A 13,748-nucleotide genomic window follows, 5' to 3' on the forward strand; every position below is an offset into this window, starting at 1 on the left:
TTCCCGATGTCCATCTTGAAGGGCGTATTAGTGTAGATAACAACCAACTGTTATTTGAGTTAATCATGTATAGATTTGAGTATATCACAAATATACTCAATCCCTACTAGTATATATCTGTTATGCATATGATCAATAGTAATCAAGCTTTTACAATTCTCTACAGTAATTCCCCAACTGCAACCTCTTAGTGGGCTCTATGTCCACTCCCAATCCATGGGTCCACCTTCCTTAATGGGCCTCACGTCCTCTCACTAGGCTCGTGAGCTCATCCATATCCGACGGTTGGTTTGCTATGTCCGGGAAGCTTTAGAGACTTGTTTACCGTCCCTACAAAGCACCACATGATCTTTCCCTGTGTTTTGTCCTCACTCGCACACTTCCGACAACCACTTCCCAGAAGGTCACCCATCCTGAGACTATTTCAGCTCAAGCACGCTTAATTCTGGATTTCTCTCAGGCCCCTTGACCGAAAAGATAAGTGCACTTCGCTGACAATAGTGGCCAAATCAATTATTTGAAACCTCTCGGCAAGTCTTTGAAACCGGGCTGTCACACAATCTATGTATTTTTGTGATACTTTCCATGACTTTATTTTGTAAAGAAAGTGTCTAAAATCATGAATCAATAGCATAATAATTGAATTTATTAACAATCCTAGACTCTTTTGTTTTAATGGAATAACACAAAACTTTTTTTGACTTTATAAAAATCTGAATCCAGTAACCCATATTTGTTAAGATTTTAAATAAATTTTTACAAATAACAAATTAATAACACTAAACTTTAACTAAGTTTAACAAAATCATAATCTAATAACAATAGAATCTAACCTAAAGTCTTTTGAAACTTTTTTCAAATCTCAAACCAATAACCTCCACTAAGTTTTTAAAAAAAATCTTCTTTCATATACACGTATATTACTTTTTATAAGTTTTACTGAAATTCTTTGACAAATGTTACAATCTATATAATATTGTCACATCTCTATTAGATACACTTAAAACATATGTTATCACTAAATTACATATGACATGTGTCTAATATTAGACAAAGTTTGGGTATGTGAATGCAATGTTAAGATCTCTTTAATTGTAAAATACTACTTTTTATATTGGTATGAGTACTTCCAACTTTTAGATATATAAATAATAAGATTTGTAACACACACAAAACTACACAAGAAACACATAAAGAATTGTTAGTGAGAAAAACAAGTAAGGGAAAATGGATTTGGGACTAATGATTGTGTTTGGCATCGCTGCCGTGGTGGTAATAAGCCCGGTGGTTCTTGTGGTACGGTTCCTCCTCCCCAAAAAGCGTAATCATGAATAAAAAACTGACGAGAAATTGTATTTCTTGAACAAGACATTTTAGAAAGTATAGAAGAAAATATCAATGTATGATTATTTATTGCTGCAATGTTTTGAAATGTGTTTGGAGCATGATTATAGTCTTCCTTTTTTTTTTATGTGCGTGATTTTTTCACTAACATAATTTTGTCATATTTTAAATATATAGATACACATTTCAAATCAGATTTTCTATTTTGTTTACATCGTTTTTTTCATAACGCAGGTGTTGATGGCTTGCAGACACTAACTCTAGATCCTGAGAAACTATCTTAAATTGCTAGAACGGTGGTGGTCACATTTACTCCGTTTTATTTAATAAGCAATATATATATATTGATAATTATTATATCACTCAAGTGTGGTTACGACGATTTTCACAACTGATAATGAAAATTACAAAATTTTCTTTCTAGAATTCTTACCCGAATAAAACACAACATGCCATGATGTGATGCCATATCTATTATATATATATTTTTTAAAAATTAGAGAACAACATATATTGCATATTTCATTTTTTTTTTTATGAATAGAATCAATTGATACATCTTAATATTTGTGAAAAAGGTATTTCAAGCGGTGGACAAAATAGTTAGCAAATTTGGAAAGTTATCCGCAGGCTTGTGCGGGCAAATAGTTTTTATAAATAATTATTTAGAAATAGTTTAATTGTAGATTATTTTAGATTTTAGATTTATTTTTAAAAATATTTAATTATTTATAGTATTTTTATATAGTAGTAGTTTAAAATTTTTAAAACATTTTTGAAATAAATTATATTCAATAAAATAGTTTGCCTCAATCAACAGTTTCTTAACAAAAAAAATAGATTATAACTTTATGATCTTAAATTTCATTTGTTCCTTCAATATTTCAAAAAGTCTCAAAAAAAAACATAGAATTTGGTATCAAAATAAATTTAGTTACAAATTTAAAATAAAGGAAACTCATATATGGATTTAAAGTATTTGTTACTATACACATTCATTCACATTAGAAGACCTCATTCTAAGATTTAATTAAATATTTTCATATACGCAAATAGATCTTAATTTAGTCTTCTTTTGCTTCTGTTTCAGTTTGTGAAGATTCACCCTAATGCTTCATCACATAGTTTATGTGATAACAGCCAGCAAATTCAGAGCTGTAAATATGAAAAATGTATTAACAACTTTAACTATAATTTTTTTACACAACCTAATATTAATCTATATACACAACTTACATAGCTTTGTGATGTTCAACTCGTTGAAACTCCGATTTGATAAAGATCTTTGAGAAGGCTTAAGTGTTTATAATTGTAACACCTCGATCGTCACCTTTCAGTGAGACTCATGTTCACTCCCAGTCTATGAGCACACCTTCTATAATGGGCCTCACGCCTTTTCACTAGACTTGTGATCCCATTCATATCCGACGGCCGGTTTACTACGTCCGGGAGGTTTAAAGACTTGTTACCATCCCTACAAATCACCACATGATCTTTTCTTGTGGTTTGTCTTAACTCGCACAGTTCCGACAATCACTTTCCGGAAGTTCACCCATCCTGAAACTACTCCAGCTCAAGCAAGCTTAACTCTGGAGTTCTCTTAGGAACCTTGAGCGAAAAAATAAGTGCATTGGATGATATAGGTGGCCAAATCAATTTTTTTAAACTTCTCCACAAGTCACTGAAACCAGGGTGTCACAATTCACCCCCACTAACATATCGCAATTTCCTCGAATCAATGAGTACTGATCTCGGCATACGCCACCAAATATTGTTTAAAGTACCAGAGAATTGAATCTGGACAACGCTTTGTCGGATTTTGACCACTCTGTTTTGGGTTTTTCAACAGCCACATGATTCCGTCAGAATCTACACCAACAACCTGTTTTGGCGACTCCGATCCAAGTTCAACTTCCATTCAAATTTAAAGACATATTTACCAAAATATAAGATATTTCTACGCTTGGGTTTATTTGATATCTTTTTGTTAAAATTATATATGATTGATGAAAGTTATGAAATACAATATCTTATCGAAAATTTTAAATTACTAATTAGGCAAAACTTTTATTTCAGATACACAAAAAAGAAAAAATCAGTTGTGTTACAATATCAAATATGATCTAAAGAATCATGAATTTAACTAGACGTTTAGGCGAGGCTGATCAAACTGGTGACCTCACATATCCTAAATCGTTTCTTTGACCACCAGAAAAACAAAACATTTTTTAAAATTATGCATTAATCTCGTTTTCTCATATTTAATTGACCGCCACCAAACTATGTCTTCTTATTTTTTTTACTATTTTCTTACTTTTATTATTCTTTCTCGTCATTTTTATTGTCAAATTTTTATGATAATTGTTATAATTACTTTTATCGTCATATTTTTCTATTGAATACTCTTCTTCTTCCTTTTTTTTTGTCAAACTTCCTCATATTTTTCTATTGAATAATCATTTAATTGTGTTACTTGTTGTTTTACAGCCTCCTTTTGTTGTGAGTCTTGTGACCACGGGCATTGGTAACTTTTTAGTTTGTACTCTTTCTTTGAAATTAATCGCAAAAGTGATATTACTACATTACTAGTTTTTTCCGTTTTACTGTTATCTTTTTACTGCTATTTTGTAACGTTTTGTGTCACTTTTTTTTTTTTTTTTGGCAACCACGTTTTGTATCAGTTATAAACCAAGTTGCGGATATAATCGCAAAACATGCCCATCCTTTTATCATAACCGGATTGGACATGGATTTTTGTGATGGTGGATAACAGGATAACCAAAACTCTAATCGAAGAAATGAAAAAAATATATGGAAGTACTAATAGGGTTTTAGGTTTTTAGATCATTTGGCCACTTACAAAAACTTCACTACAGAAGACGGTATGTACAATCCAATTCATAATATTTTGCATATACAAAAAACCCATTACAATCAACAGATGAACAAAACATGGACGTATCATACTCACCATGTACAGAGCAATATGAACATGTTTTTTTTGATCCAATGTATAGATCTTTTTGTCCCAAAACATCTAAAAAGCCTGAACTTCATCACTTGATCAACTGCTTGCAGTTGTTGAAGTTGCTAATAACAGTTCATGAGCTTCATTTAGCATCCACTCTTCTCCGGTCTGGCCACCTAAGACCACCAACCGAGTTCCTCCCACCACACAAGTTGTGTGTCCCCACGCAAACCTCGGTGGACTTCCCTGAACATTCAGTATTCTCCATGCCGGTTTCTCTTCCGTTGGATCAAGAAGATAAAGTTGAGAAGCTGAGTCAAGCCCTGCAACCGAACCACCAAAGATCAAGATTCTACCACCAGGAAGGCTTATCGCCACATGATCCAGCCTCGGTGGTGGAGCTGCCATGCCTCCCGGGAGGCTAGATCCATAACCAATCACAGGTCTCCAACTCGGTTCATCCTCGCTAAGATCCATCGTGTATACATCGTTAGAGCGGAATCTCAGAGAACCGTTTTTCGCAAGACCGCCAAACATGAGGATCTTACGGTCACCATAGACGGTTAGAGTATGTCCGAGGCGAGATGGAGGAGTCCATGGAACTGGTATCTCCCTCCAAGTTGGTATATCCATCGAAAGGTCAAGCAGGAATGTATCACTAAGTAGAGCTCCTGAATCAGCACAGCCACCTGATACTATCAGCTTAGTGCCATCAAGTGTGCACGAACTGTGCCATGATCTTGGTATCGGAGGGGCCAATCCGGATACTTCTCTCCAGCTCGGCGGGTCTGCATCAAGGTCTAATAAGAACACATCATTGAGTAATCCGTGGCTCCCATAACCTCCAAACACTACTAGACGGGATCCATTGACACAAGAAAGCGTGTGACCCCAGCGACCTGGAGGAGGAGAACTGACCAGAACAGATTTCCACTCAGGACTACTCGAGCCAAGGTCCAACACAAATGTATCATTCATCGGCTGCATATTCACGCCTTCGCCGCCAAAGATAACAATCCTGTTCCCAACCGCACAGGCACTGAAATTACACCGGGAAGGTTCAACAGTACCTCCAACCGAAAATTTCCTCCATGCTGTAGCTTCATGAGTGGTGAACTCTCGAGCCAGTCGCACCCAACCGATCCTCTTTGCACCAGGAACACTCTCAAGAACACGTGTTGCCTCGGTACCCCATGTGTTTTGACAGACCATTCTCCATACATCATCATTCTTTGTCAAGTCATTGAGCCGCCGACACACGCAACTAACCGATGCAATATCACCAGGAGTCAACTGTGACAATATCCTGATAGCTATGACCTCATCACTCAGTTCGAATATCCCACAGAGTCCACGAGACACATTACGCTCTCCGATTGGTAAAGCAGAGGTAAACGAGCGAGATATTCTTGGGATGTCTCTTGCAGATAAATCAGGGCCGAGATCAATTTTTGCATCAGTAAAGAAAAGAACACCTATGAAATGAGTGATTTCATCTTCTTCACGGATAGGGACTAGACGCAGCTTGTTGATCAAGGGAGATCCATCTTTCCGAAAGTTGAGCAACTCTCCTTGAAACTCGATGCCATTTTCTAGACATTGCCGCATCTTCGACACAATCGTAGAATCTACCATTGGATGCCTTCTTTTTGCAAATGGCCCTCTACATTGCAAGAACCGGCTGCCAAAAAAAAAAAACCAACAACATCACAAAATCAGATACAAAACCCTCTTTTCTCTTCGTCAGAGTAAATAACTAACCACTGAACTATATATGCATATAATTAACATGAGAAACCAGATTAAAATCACTACAATTTGAAAGTAGTGGATTCACAGAAACATATGTAAGTAGACGAAGAACAATACCCCAAGTCTACCAAATCAGGACATGTGCGAGAAACTATCAAAGTTGGCAGTTTTTAAACAGTAATCGAGAGCTAAGCAGATCACTAGAAACTTAAATCTAACATCTAATCCTCACATCATAGATTTGCTCCTCTATCAACAACTTCTAATTTATTAACAAGTCCATGATTCCAAATTTGCTCTAGCTAAAAATACCAAATGATATGTCAATATAAAATCAACAAGAACCATAAGAACGAATTGAAACATTAACGTCTGTCAAAACAGGTTTCCACAAGCTCTATTGTAACATCCTACCAATACACCACACACACAAAAAAAAAAAAGATTCGCTACAGTAGCAAAATCATGGCCACAAATTTTAGGGTAAAGCTAAAGAAGAAGCAAACTCACCAATTTCGACCAATAACTTCCTCAGCTCGATACCCAGTAACCATCTCAAAAACAGTGTTGACATAAATGATAGGGTTATCAGGTTCAAGAGCATCGCTGACCACAAACCCACACGGCGCCGTTCCAGGAAGACTACCTACCGGAAACGGAATCGCTCCGTTATCTCCGCCGAACCATCCATCTGCGGCAGCTACTTCATCTCCGCCGCTGAGATCGGAATCACTATCCCACTCCATTTGATTTTGCATACACACACACACACCCAGAAGAAGAAAAAAGCTTACAACTTTAGACAAACCCCACGAATCTTCTTCCTCACCACCAACAGGAGAAGAGTAAGACCCAAAATTTTGGGTTTTGAATCGAGCAGAGTTAGAGAAAGAGAGGAATCTGATATTTTTAGGTACTCGAAGTCTCCACCTAAAGAAAAAAAGCTCAAAACTTTAGACAAACCAATGAATCGTATTTGTGAGCAACAGGAGAAGAGAGGCCCAGAAAGAACAAATTTTTGAAATTGAATCGAGCGAAGAAAGAGGAATCTGATATTTGTAGGTAATGGAAGTCTCCACCGCCCACTTCTATGAGGAGAAGAAGAAGAAGAGAGAGAGAGAGATGATTGGGTCGGCCGATGACTCGGATCTTCTCAGTGCCTCTCCTTTTTTTCATCTTAAACCGGACCGGTTCTTTAATTTTACCTTCCCGGTTTAATTTATCTTTCCGGTTTACAGAAAATATCTTGCGAGTTTTGATAAGATTTTTTTGGTGGTTTTACCAAATGCATGTGTGTATCACATTTTATTTTGGTATCACATTTTATTAATTGAAAAAACATTATACGAATGACGCGAAATGTAACTTTTTCTGCTTCAACAAGCTCTCTTGTGTGACATATTTTAGCTAAATTTATCGCAAAAAATTTGGGTATATAAAATATAAAATTAATGAATTATACACAAAGGTTGATATATTTATATATATATTTTTTAATATAATATAAAATCAAACATAAAAAATATAGTACTTAATGGCAATCACTAGTCTCGATAAAAAGAACAACCCAATGGCAAATCGCTACGACAGCAAAATGATCAAAATCTTATTGTTGTCTCGCTAGAGGCGGTGGATGGTCGCAGTAGCCACCAACATGTAAACAAACAAGGCCGCACCCAAAAAAATAAAGTAAATACAAAACTAAAAAACCCCCATCAATCAAGTGCATCGATCGAAAAAATGAACAAGTACGTAGTCGAGCCAAGTCCTGTTACGTGGCTCAGGTACATAAGTCCACCATTCAGGTCTCTCTTCGGTTATCGAGTATTTGAATTCCGATACGTTCTCATCGTTATAATCTTATTGGTCTCTGGTTAATTTTCCTCCAAGCGAGAGCTAATATTGGCAAGCCATGAGTAAAGCGATGGTTGAATGATGATGCTGCTGCATGCATATATTTTTCAGTAATTAGTTTTTTAGTGTGGAGAGTCATGTTACAAACCAAGCTGTCATTAATAATATACCTAAATGTGGATGAACAATCGATTCTCGTGAACTTGAGAATGTTGGGAATGAACCAAAACACACTGTTGTTGGTTTAATGGTTTCAAATGTCTCTCTAGATATGGACTCTCATTCCTACAAGTACAAAACACATCAATCAATGTGTATCCATATATCTAAATCGAAGGGTATATGATTCAAATATTATTAACAATTATACTTTCTGTCTGAGAAAAAAAAAATGTTATACACTCTATTACAAAAAAGCAATAAATTGACATAATTAGTTGATATTAGGTTAAATCTTAACGTACAAAATCGATTGCCTAGGGACAAAATCGATTTTGGCATCAGAAATTAAGCAAAACCTCAACCTCAAGTGTGTAAATTGACGATTCAAAGCTTCATCTTTAAAGTTCCAAAATCAACATATACTAGAATATCTATAGTCTATAGAGAATATACAACGAAGGAGAAATTCCAAAACGGGAAACAGAGAGCAAAACAGGACAAAAACAATAACCTGCGACCGAGGAATGTATGAGAGACACGGTAGGTGGTTGTAGCCAAACACTGCATGATTTTGACACCCGCTCAAACTTTGGAGGTTTTATGGTTAAAGTTTTAAGAATCCATATCATCAATGTATGCTATATGATTATTATGAAACATGTTATTAGTTTTGTTTTCTTTCTAAATTTAGACAATTTCTATTTTGTTAACTGAGAGTGTTCCTATTTCTCTCAAGAGTAAAAACATGTAACCTTTTTATTCGTCCTTCATCATCAAAAGTTTTGCTTAAATTTAAGTGAATGAAATGTAAATTCAATACAAAGAAAAAAAAAAAAAAAGAAACCCAAATCTACAAAAAAACAAATATATATAATTGATTTAGGATTCTAAATTCTCACGTACTCGGAGAGCAAGCCTTTGAATAGACTGATCATCAAAGCGGGGATCAAAGGTCTTAATCTTATACACAAAATCCATAGCTTCACTATACTTCCCTGCTCTGCAGTAACCATCCACTACCATTTTAAAAGTCAGCTCATTTGGTCTGCAATCATTCTTCGCCATGCACTCAATCACATCTTCTATCTCTTCAAACATTCCCATCGCCGTGTAACCCGAAACAAACGTGTTGTAAGTGAATATGCAAGGTCTGATTCCGCGCGCTGTCATCTCAGACAACATCCTAACCGCTTCTTGCATCAACCCTCTTCTGCAGAAACCTTTGATCACCGTGTTGTAAGAGACCAGGTCCGGTTTCAACTGCCATTTTTCTAGAGTCTTGAGAATATCTTCGGCTTTCCAACACTCTCCTCTTCTTACGTACATGTCCATGAGGCTGTTGTAGGTTACAAGATCCGGGTTTAGCCCGTCCTCGCGGATAGACTGAAGAATCCCCTCTGCTTGATCGTACATGTTGTTCCTTGTGAAAATGGAGAGCATTGAGTTGAAAATCACCATGTCGGGTTTGAATCCGTGCTTTTTAAACAGCGTGAATGCTCTCTCAGATCCCGCTAGTGCCCGGCATTTGAAGTTTGCGAGAAGTAATGTTCTCAAAAGCATCCAGCTTGGGAATATTTGGCCCTCGTTTATCCCGTTCTCGATTCTCTCTATCCCTAGATAGTTCCCTCCTTTAGCATAACACTGAAGCATCAACGAATAAGATGTTTCAGTTGGTTTGAAGCCTTTACTTTTCATGTCTGAAATCACATTCTCGCCGGATCTCCAATCTCCTTGTCTAGCCAAGGCATTAAGTAACGCGTTGTAAGTTGTAACACAAGCGTTGAAACCTGCTTTTGTCATCTCACCATACATTCTTGATGCATCAACCTCTGAACCACATCGCCCATAAGCACTAATCAGCGTGTTGAATGTGTCCCTATCAGGTTCAAATCCACAGCTCTTCATTTCACGGAACACCCGGTTCACAAACTTATCCATACCCTTATTCCCACACAGAGCAAGCATTGTGTTCCAAGTGGCTCGATTAGGGGAACACCCATTAGACTTCATATCACATAACATCTTTATCATTTCATTGGACCTCGACTTTTTCCCCAACATACTAAGCACTGCATTGTAGGTGCAAGTATTTGGAACACAACCAGCTTCTTTCATACTATAAAACAGCTTCAAAGCCTCATCCTCTTTTCCCGCCTTTCCATACGCATCTATCACTGTAGTATATGTGATTGCGTTCGGCATTACACCCTTTTCCGTCATCATCTCAATGACACCAGCAGCTTCCTTGCTAAAACCGGCTCTAACATAAGCGGCAACAAGCTCATTGTAAGTCACAGAATCAGCTGGGCAGTTTTTTTCCTCCATTTCCTTCAAAACACTTAATGCTTCTGTATAAACCCCGGCTTTACCAAAAACTTGCAACAAAGCATTGTAAGTCACAGTTCCAGGTTCATAGCCGCACGACTTAAGTTCAGCGAAAAACTCCTTGGCCTCTCTTAACAAACCTTCTCTTGCACAAGCAGATAGAACAGTGCTACAAGTAAACTCATCAAACTTCAATCCTTTGCTTCTCATTTCATCTAAAACCACTAGAATCTTCCTCCAAGACCGACCCATTTTCCCAAAAACATCTAGAATCACATTGTAAGTAACCAGAGTTGGTGAAGGTCCAAACTCTTTCATCCTCTCAAACAAATTGATAGCCTTTTCATACTTCCCTGTCCGTGAATAAGCATGTAGAATTGTGGTGTAAGCGCGAACATCGAGAAGATACTCTTGTAGAGGAATTTTATCGAGCAACTTAGCTGCAACAGAGTATTGAGACTCTCTACCTAAGATCCTAACTAAGATTTCGATAACTTGATGATCTAGCTTCAAAGCACCAGAATTCGAAGACGAAACTAACCATTCAAACAAAAAAACAGCTCTTTCCCAATGCCCAGAATCATCAAGACCCTTAAACAAACTAACCAAATCAGTTCTAAACAACTCAGATTTCACAGAATCGAAGAACCTATTCAATCCAGGCAAAGGCTGTTCAACGATTGAATTAACCAAGATAACTTCTTTCTTACACAAGAGTTTCAAAGACCCACCTCTCTCGTTCTCAATCTCAACACCCAGAACAGAGCTCGACGACATGGGCTTCGTCGAGTCCTGCCGCCATTTATGAGTCGGTGACGATGAATCAGCCGAGACTTCGAGAGAAGGGAAACGAGCAGCAGCATGTCTGGGAGGCGTGGAGGAGAGATGAACGAGATGGTGAAGGAGAGAATCGAGAGGGAAAGAAGGAGGAGAAGGAGGAGGTAAGTGAAGTGTAGCGGAACTGAATTTGATAGATTGGTTAGAGGATTGATGAGGTTGTGGAGATCTCTTGGATTGAATTGGGTATGGAGGTTTGTGAGGGAAGAGTGCTCCATCCATTTTTTTTTTTTGGATGATGAAGTTATCCGAATTGGGAGATTGTGATTGATAATGGTGTATGAAGGAGAAGAGAGTGATGAAGCAAAAGATTAAAAATAAAGTTAGCGCCTTTAGGTTCTTTTGGTTTTGGGTTGAAGTTTGGGAATTTTGAATGGCCGTAAAAAGGACTCGTCTTTATCGCATAACAAGATTGCGTTACGAGAGTCTTGCCAACATTTTTGTTTCCAAAGCGTATGACTCTATTCTCAATTAAACCGAACCAAACCAAACCATACTAAGTTAAACCAGCCTGGGCATTGGATACTCGGCTCGGATTCGGGTTTTGCGGATAAAGGAGTTTAGCATCCAATACAATAAATAAAACATTTTGATTCGGGTATTGTCGGTTTCGGATTGGTTCGGGTTTGAAATCTCAGAACCGGTAAAAACCTGATTTTTCGGATACACAAATTCCCAAAATTTTACCTCAATACCCGGAAATTGATGAGTAAAGAACCGGTTATTTGGATAAAATTTTGGGTTTCAGAGGAAAATTTGGGTATTCAGAAAAATACTCTAGTCGGGTTTTTCGGGTCTGTTTCGATTTAAGTATTCGGTTCAGTGTTTTATTTTTCAGTCCTACGAGTACTGTACTTAGGCTTGGACAAATAAACCGAACGCGAGGAACCGAACCGAACCCGACCCGACCCAAAATACCTGAACCGAACCGATTATGTCTAAATAACCGATCAGTTTTTGTTTTCAAATAACCATAGGTATCAGGTATTACCCGAACCGAACCCGTGAGTACTTATCCATAGCCGAACACATTTATACAGGATATCACATATGTTGATTTGCGGCAATCCGTTTGCCTTATTCTCCCTCTTCAAATCCTTGTGAATCTTTCTAAAAAAATCATAACCATGTCGCACTTGCCAGATTTTGTTCGATTTCAAGAATCTTTTGGTTTTATAAACCAAAACCCTCAAACTCGATCTCCAAAACCTAATTCCGCTGATAGCCTCATCTTTGGGTTCTCCACAGACAGCTAAAACTCGATCAATTGTAAGCTTTCTTCTTCTCTTTATTGACATTATTGATTCTTTATGTCTGAAAGTATAAAGGAAACCATTTAGTTGTTGTTGCTATTAGTTGCAGGTTTTGTTAGTTATGATTTTAAGAAACTACAAAAAATTTATGATTTTTAGTTTTATATTTCTTAGCTTTATTGTATTATTGTTTTGATTTTTATTTCTGATAAGCTCAAATTGTAATACCCTAATGGTACTAACAGCCTTGCAGTTGTAATACTCTAGGGGTCGAATCCACAGACACTCTAGATCACACAATAGAATTATTAATCTTTTAATTATGCTAAATCAAAATATTAATTTAGAAACAATGCAAAAACAGAATTAGGATGTGTTGTAAAATCAGGAATTAAAAACTCTATGTCTAGGGAAATTCTCAGGAATTTATGGAATATTAAATCAATTAATAAATTAGGATTCAATCAATTAAGATCAGATCTAGAACTCTAAACACAATTGTAAAATAAATCAGTTCTCACTGCAAATATTTTCTAAATTTAAAACCAGAAAATCCAAATCTCTTTGCAAAATCTAGGTTAAAAATCAGCTTTAAAAATCAGTTTAGATTGTTCACAAAATTATTAAATCAAATCTCTTTGCAAGAAATAATTTTGTCCATCAAAAGGTTTAATCATGAAAATCAATTATACTCTCATATCAATTTATTTTCCTAGGTATTAATTCTAGGTGATCAATCAAAAATTAATATGAAAAACAACCTAAGATGAAGATCACAGAAGAATAATAATCCTAATAAATCAGTAGATCTAATAGATCATAAAACCCCTATGAAAACCCTGAACCAAACTAGAGATATACTCAAACATGATTATTGAAACAAAAACCATGAATAAAATAGATATCATATAATAAACCAAAAGAGAAACAAAGAGTTTAGAAAGCTTCTCTCAACAGGGTCTTGGCTTGTCTCTCTCAAAAAGCTCTTAAGGTCTCTCTCAAAAGGTGGCAGAAAAATTGCTAGAAAATAACTTAGGTCTAAACAATGACCATAAAAATCCTATAAATACTATAAAACACGTCTTAGGCTTAATTGCAAATAAAGGAAACTTGGGCAAATTTTGTAAATCTTCTAAAGCTTGTGGAAAAAACTTCCGATTCGGCTTTTAGGGACTGCATCGATCGATGCTTTGGGTTGCATCGGTCAATGCATACTCTTGAACTCGACTCCCACCTTCGTTGATCAGCCTTAA

The 13,748-nt window shown here is 36.5% G+C and overlaps 2 protein-coding genes and 1 long non-coding RNA gene across 3 annotated transcripts; 1 reads left to right on the forward strand and 2 right to left on the reverse strand.

Moving 5' to 3' along the window:
- The first annotated feature begins 1,123 nt into the window (after nucleotides 1–1,123).
- Nucleotides 1,124–1,767, forward strand: LOC147950291 (uncharacterized). The gene is made up of 2 exons (XR_015596288.1): nucleotides 1,124–1,296; nucleotides 1,579–1,767. It is a non-coding gene; the product is annotated as an uncharacterized LOC147950291 (long non-coding RNA).
- A 2,424-nt stretch (nucleotides 1,768–4,191) lies between these two features.
- LOC104700946 (adagio protein 2) lies at nucleotides 4,192–7,253 on the reverse strand. The gene is made up of 2 exons (XM_010416559.3): nucleotides 6,575–7,253; nucleotides 4,192–5,993 (listed from the first exon to the last, which is right to left on the reverse strand). The coding sequence occupies exons 1-2, from the start codon at nucleotides 6,820–6,822 to the stop codon at nucleotides 4,409–4,411; spliced, it is 1,833 nt and encodes a 610-aa protein (XP_010414861.1). The 5' UTR covers nucleotides 6,823–7,253; the 3' UTR covers nucleotides 4,192–4,408.
- A 1,597-nt stretch (nucleotides 7,254–8,850) lies between these two features.
- LOC104700955 (uncharacterized) lies at nucleotides 8,851–11,628 on the reverse strand. Its single transcript, XM_010416570.3, has one exon. The coding sequence runs from the start codon at nucleotides 11,462–11,464 to the stop codon at nucleotides 8,960–8,962; it is 2,505 nt and encodes an 834-aa protein (XP_010414872.1). The 5' UTR covers nucleotides 11,465–11,628; the 3' UTR covers nucleotides 8,851–8,959.
- Between the last annotated feature and the right edge of the window lie 2,120 nt (nucleotides 11,629–13,748).

Source organism: Camelina sativa, chromosome 1, assembly GCF_030686135.1.
Source record: "Camelina sativa cultivar CO46 ecotype springtype chromosome 1, ASM3068613v1".
Classification (NCBI taxonomy): domain Eukaryota; kingdom Viridiplantae; phylum Streptophyta; class Magnoliopsida; order Brassicales; family Brassicaceae; genus Camelina; species Camelina sativa.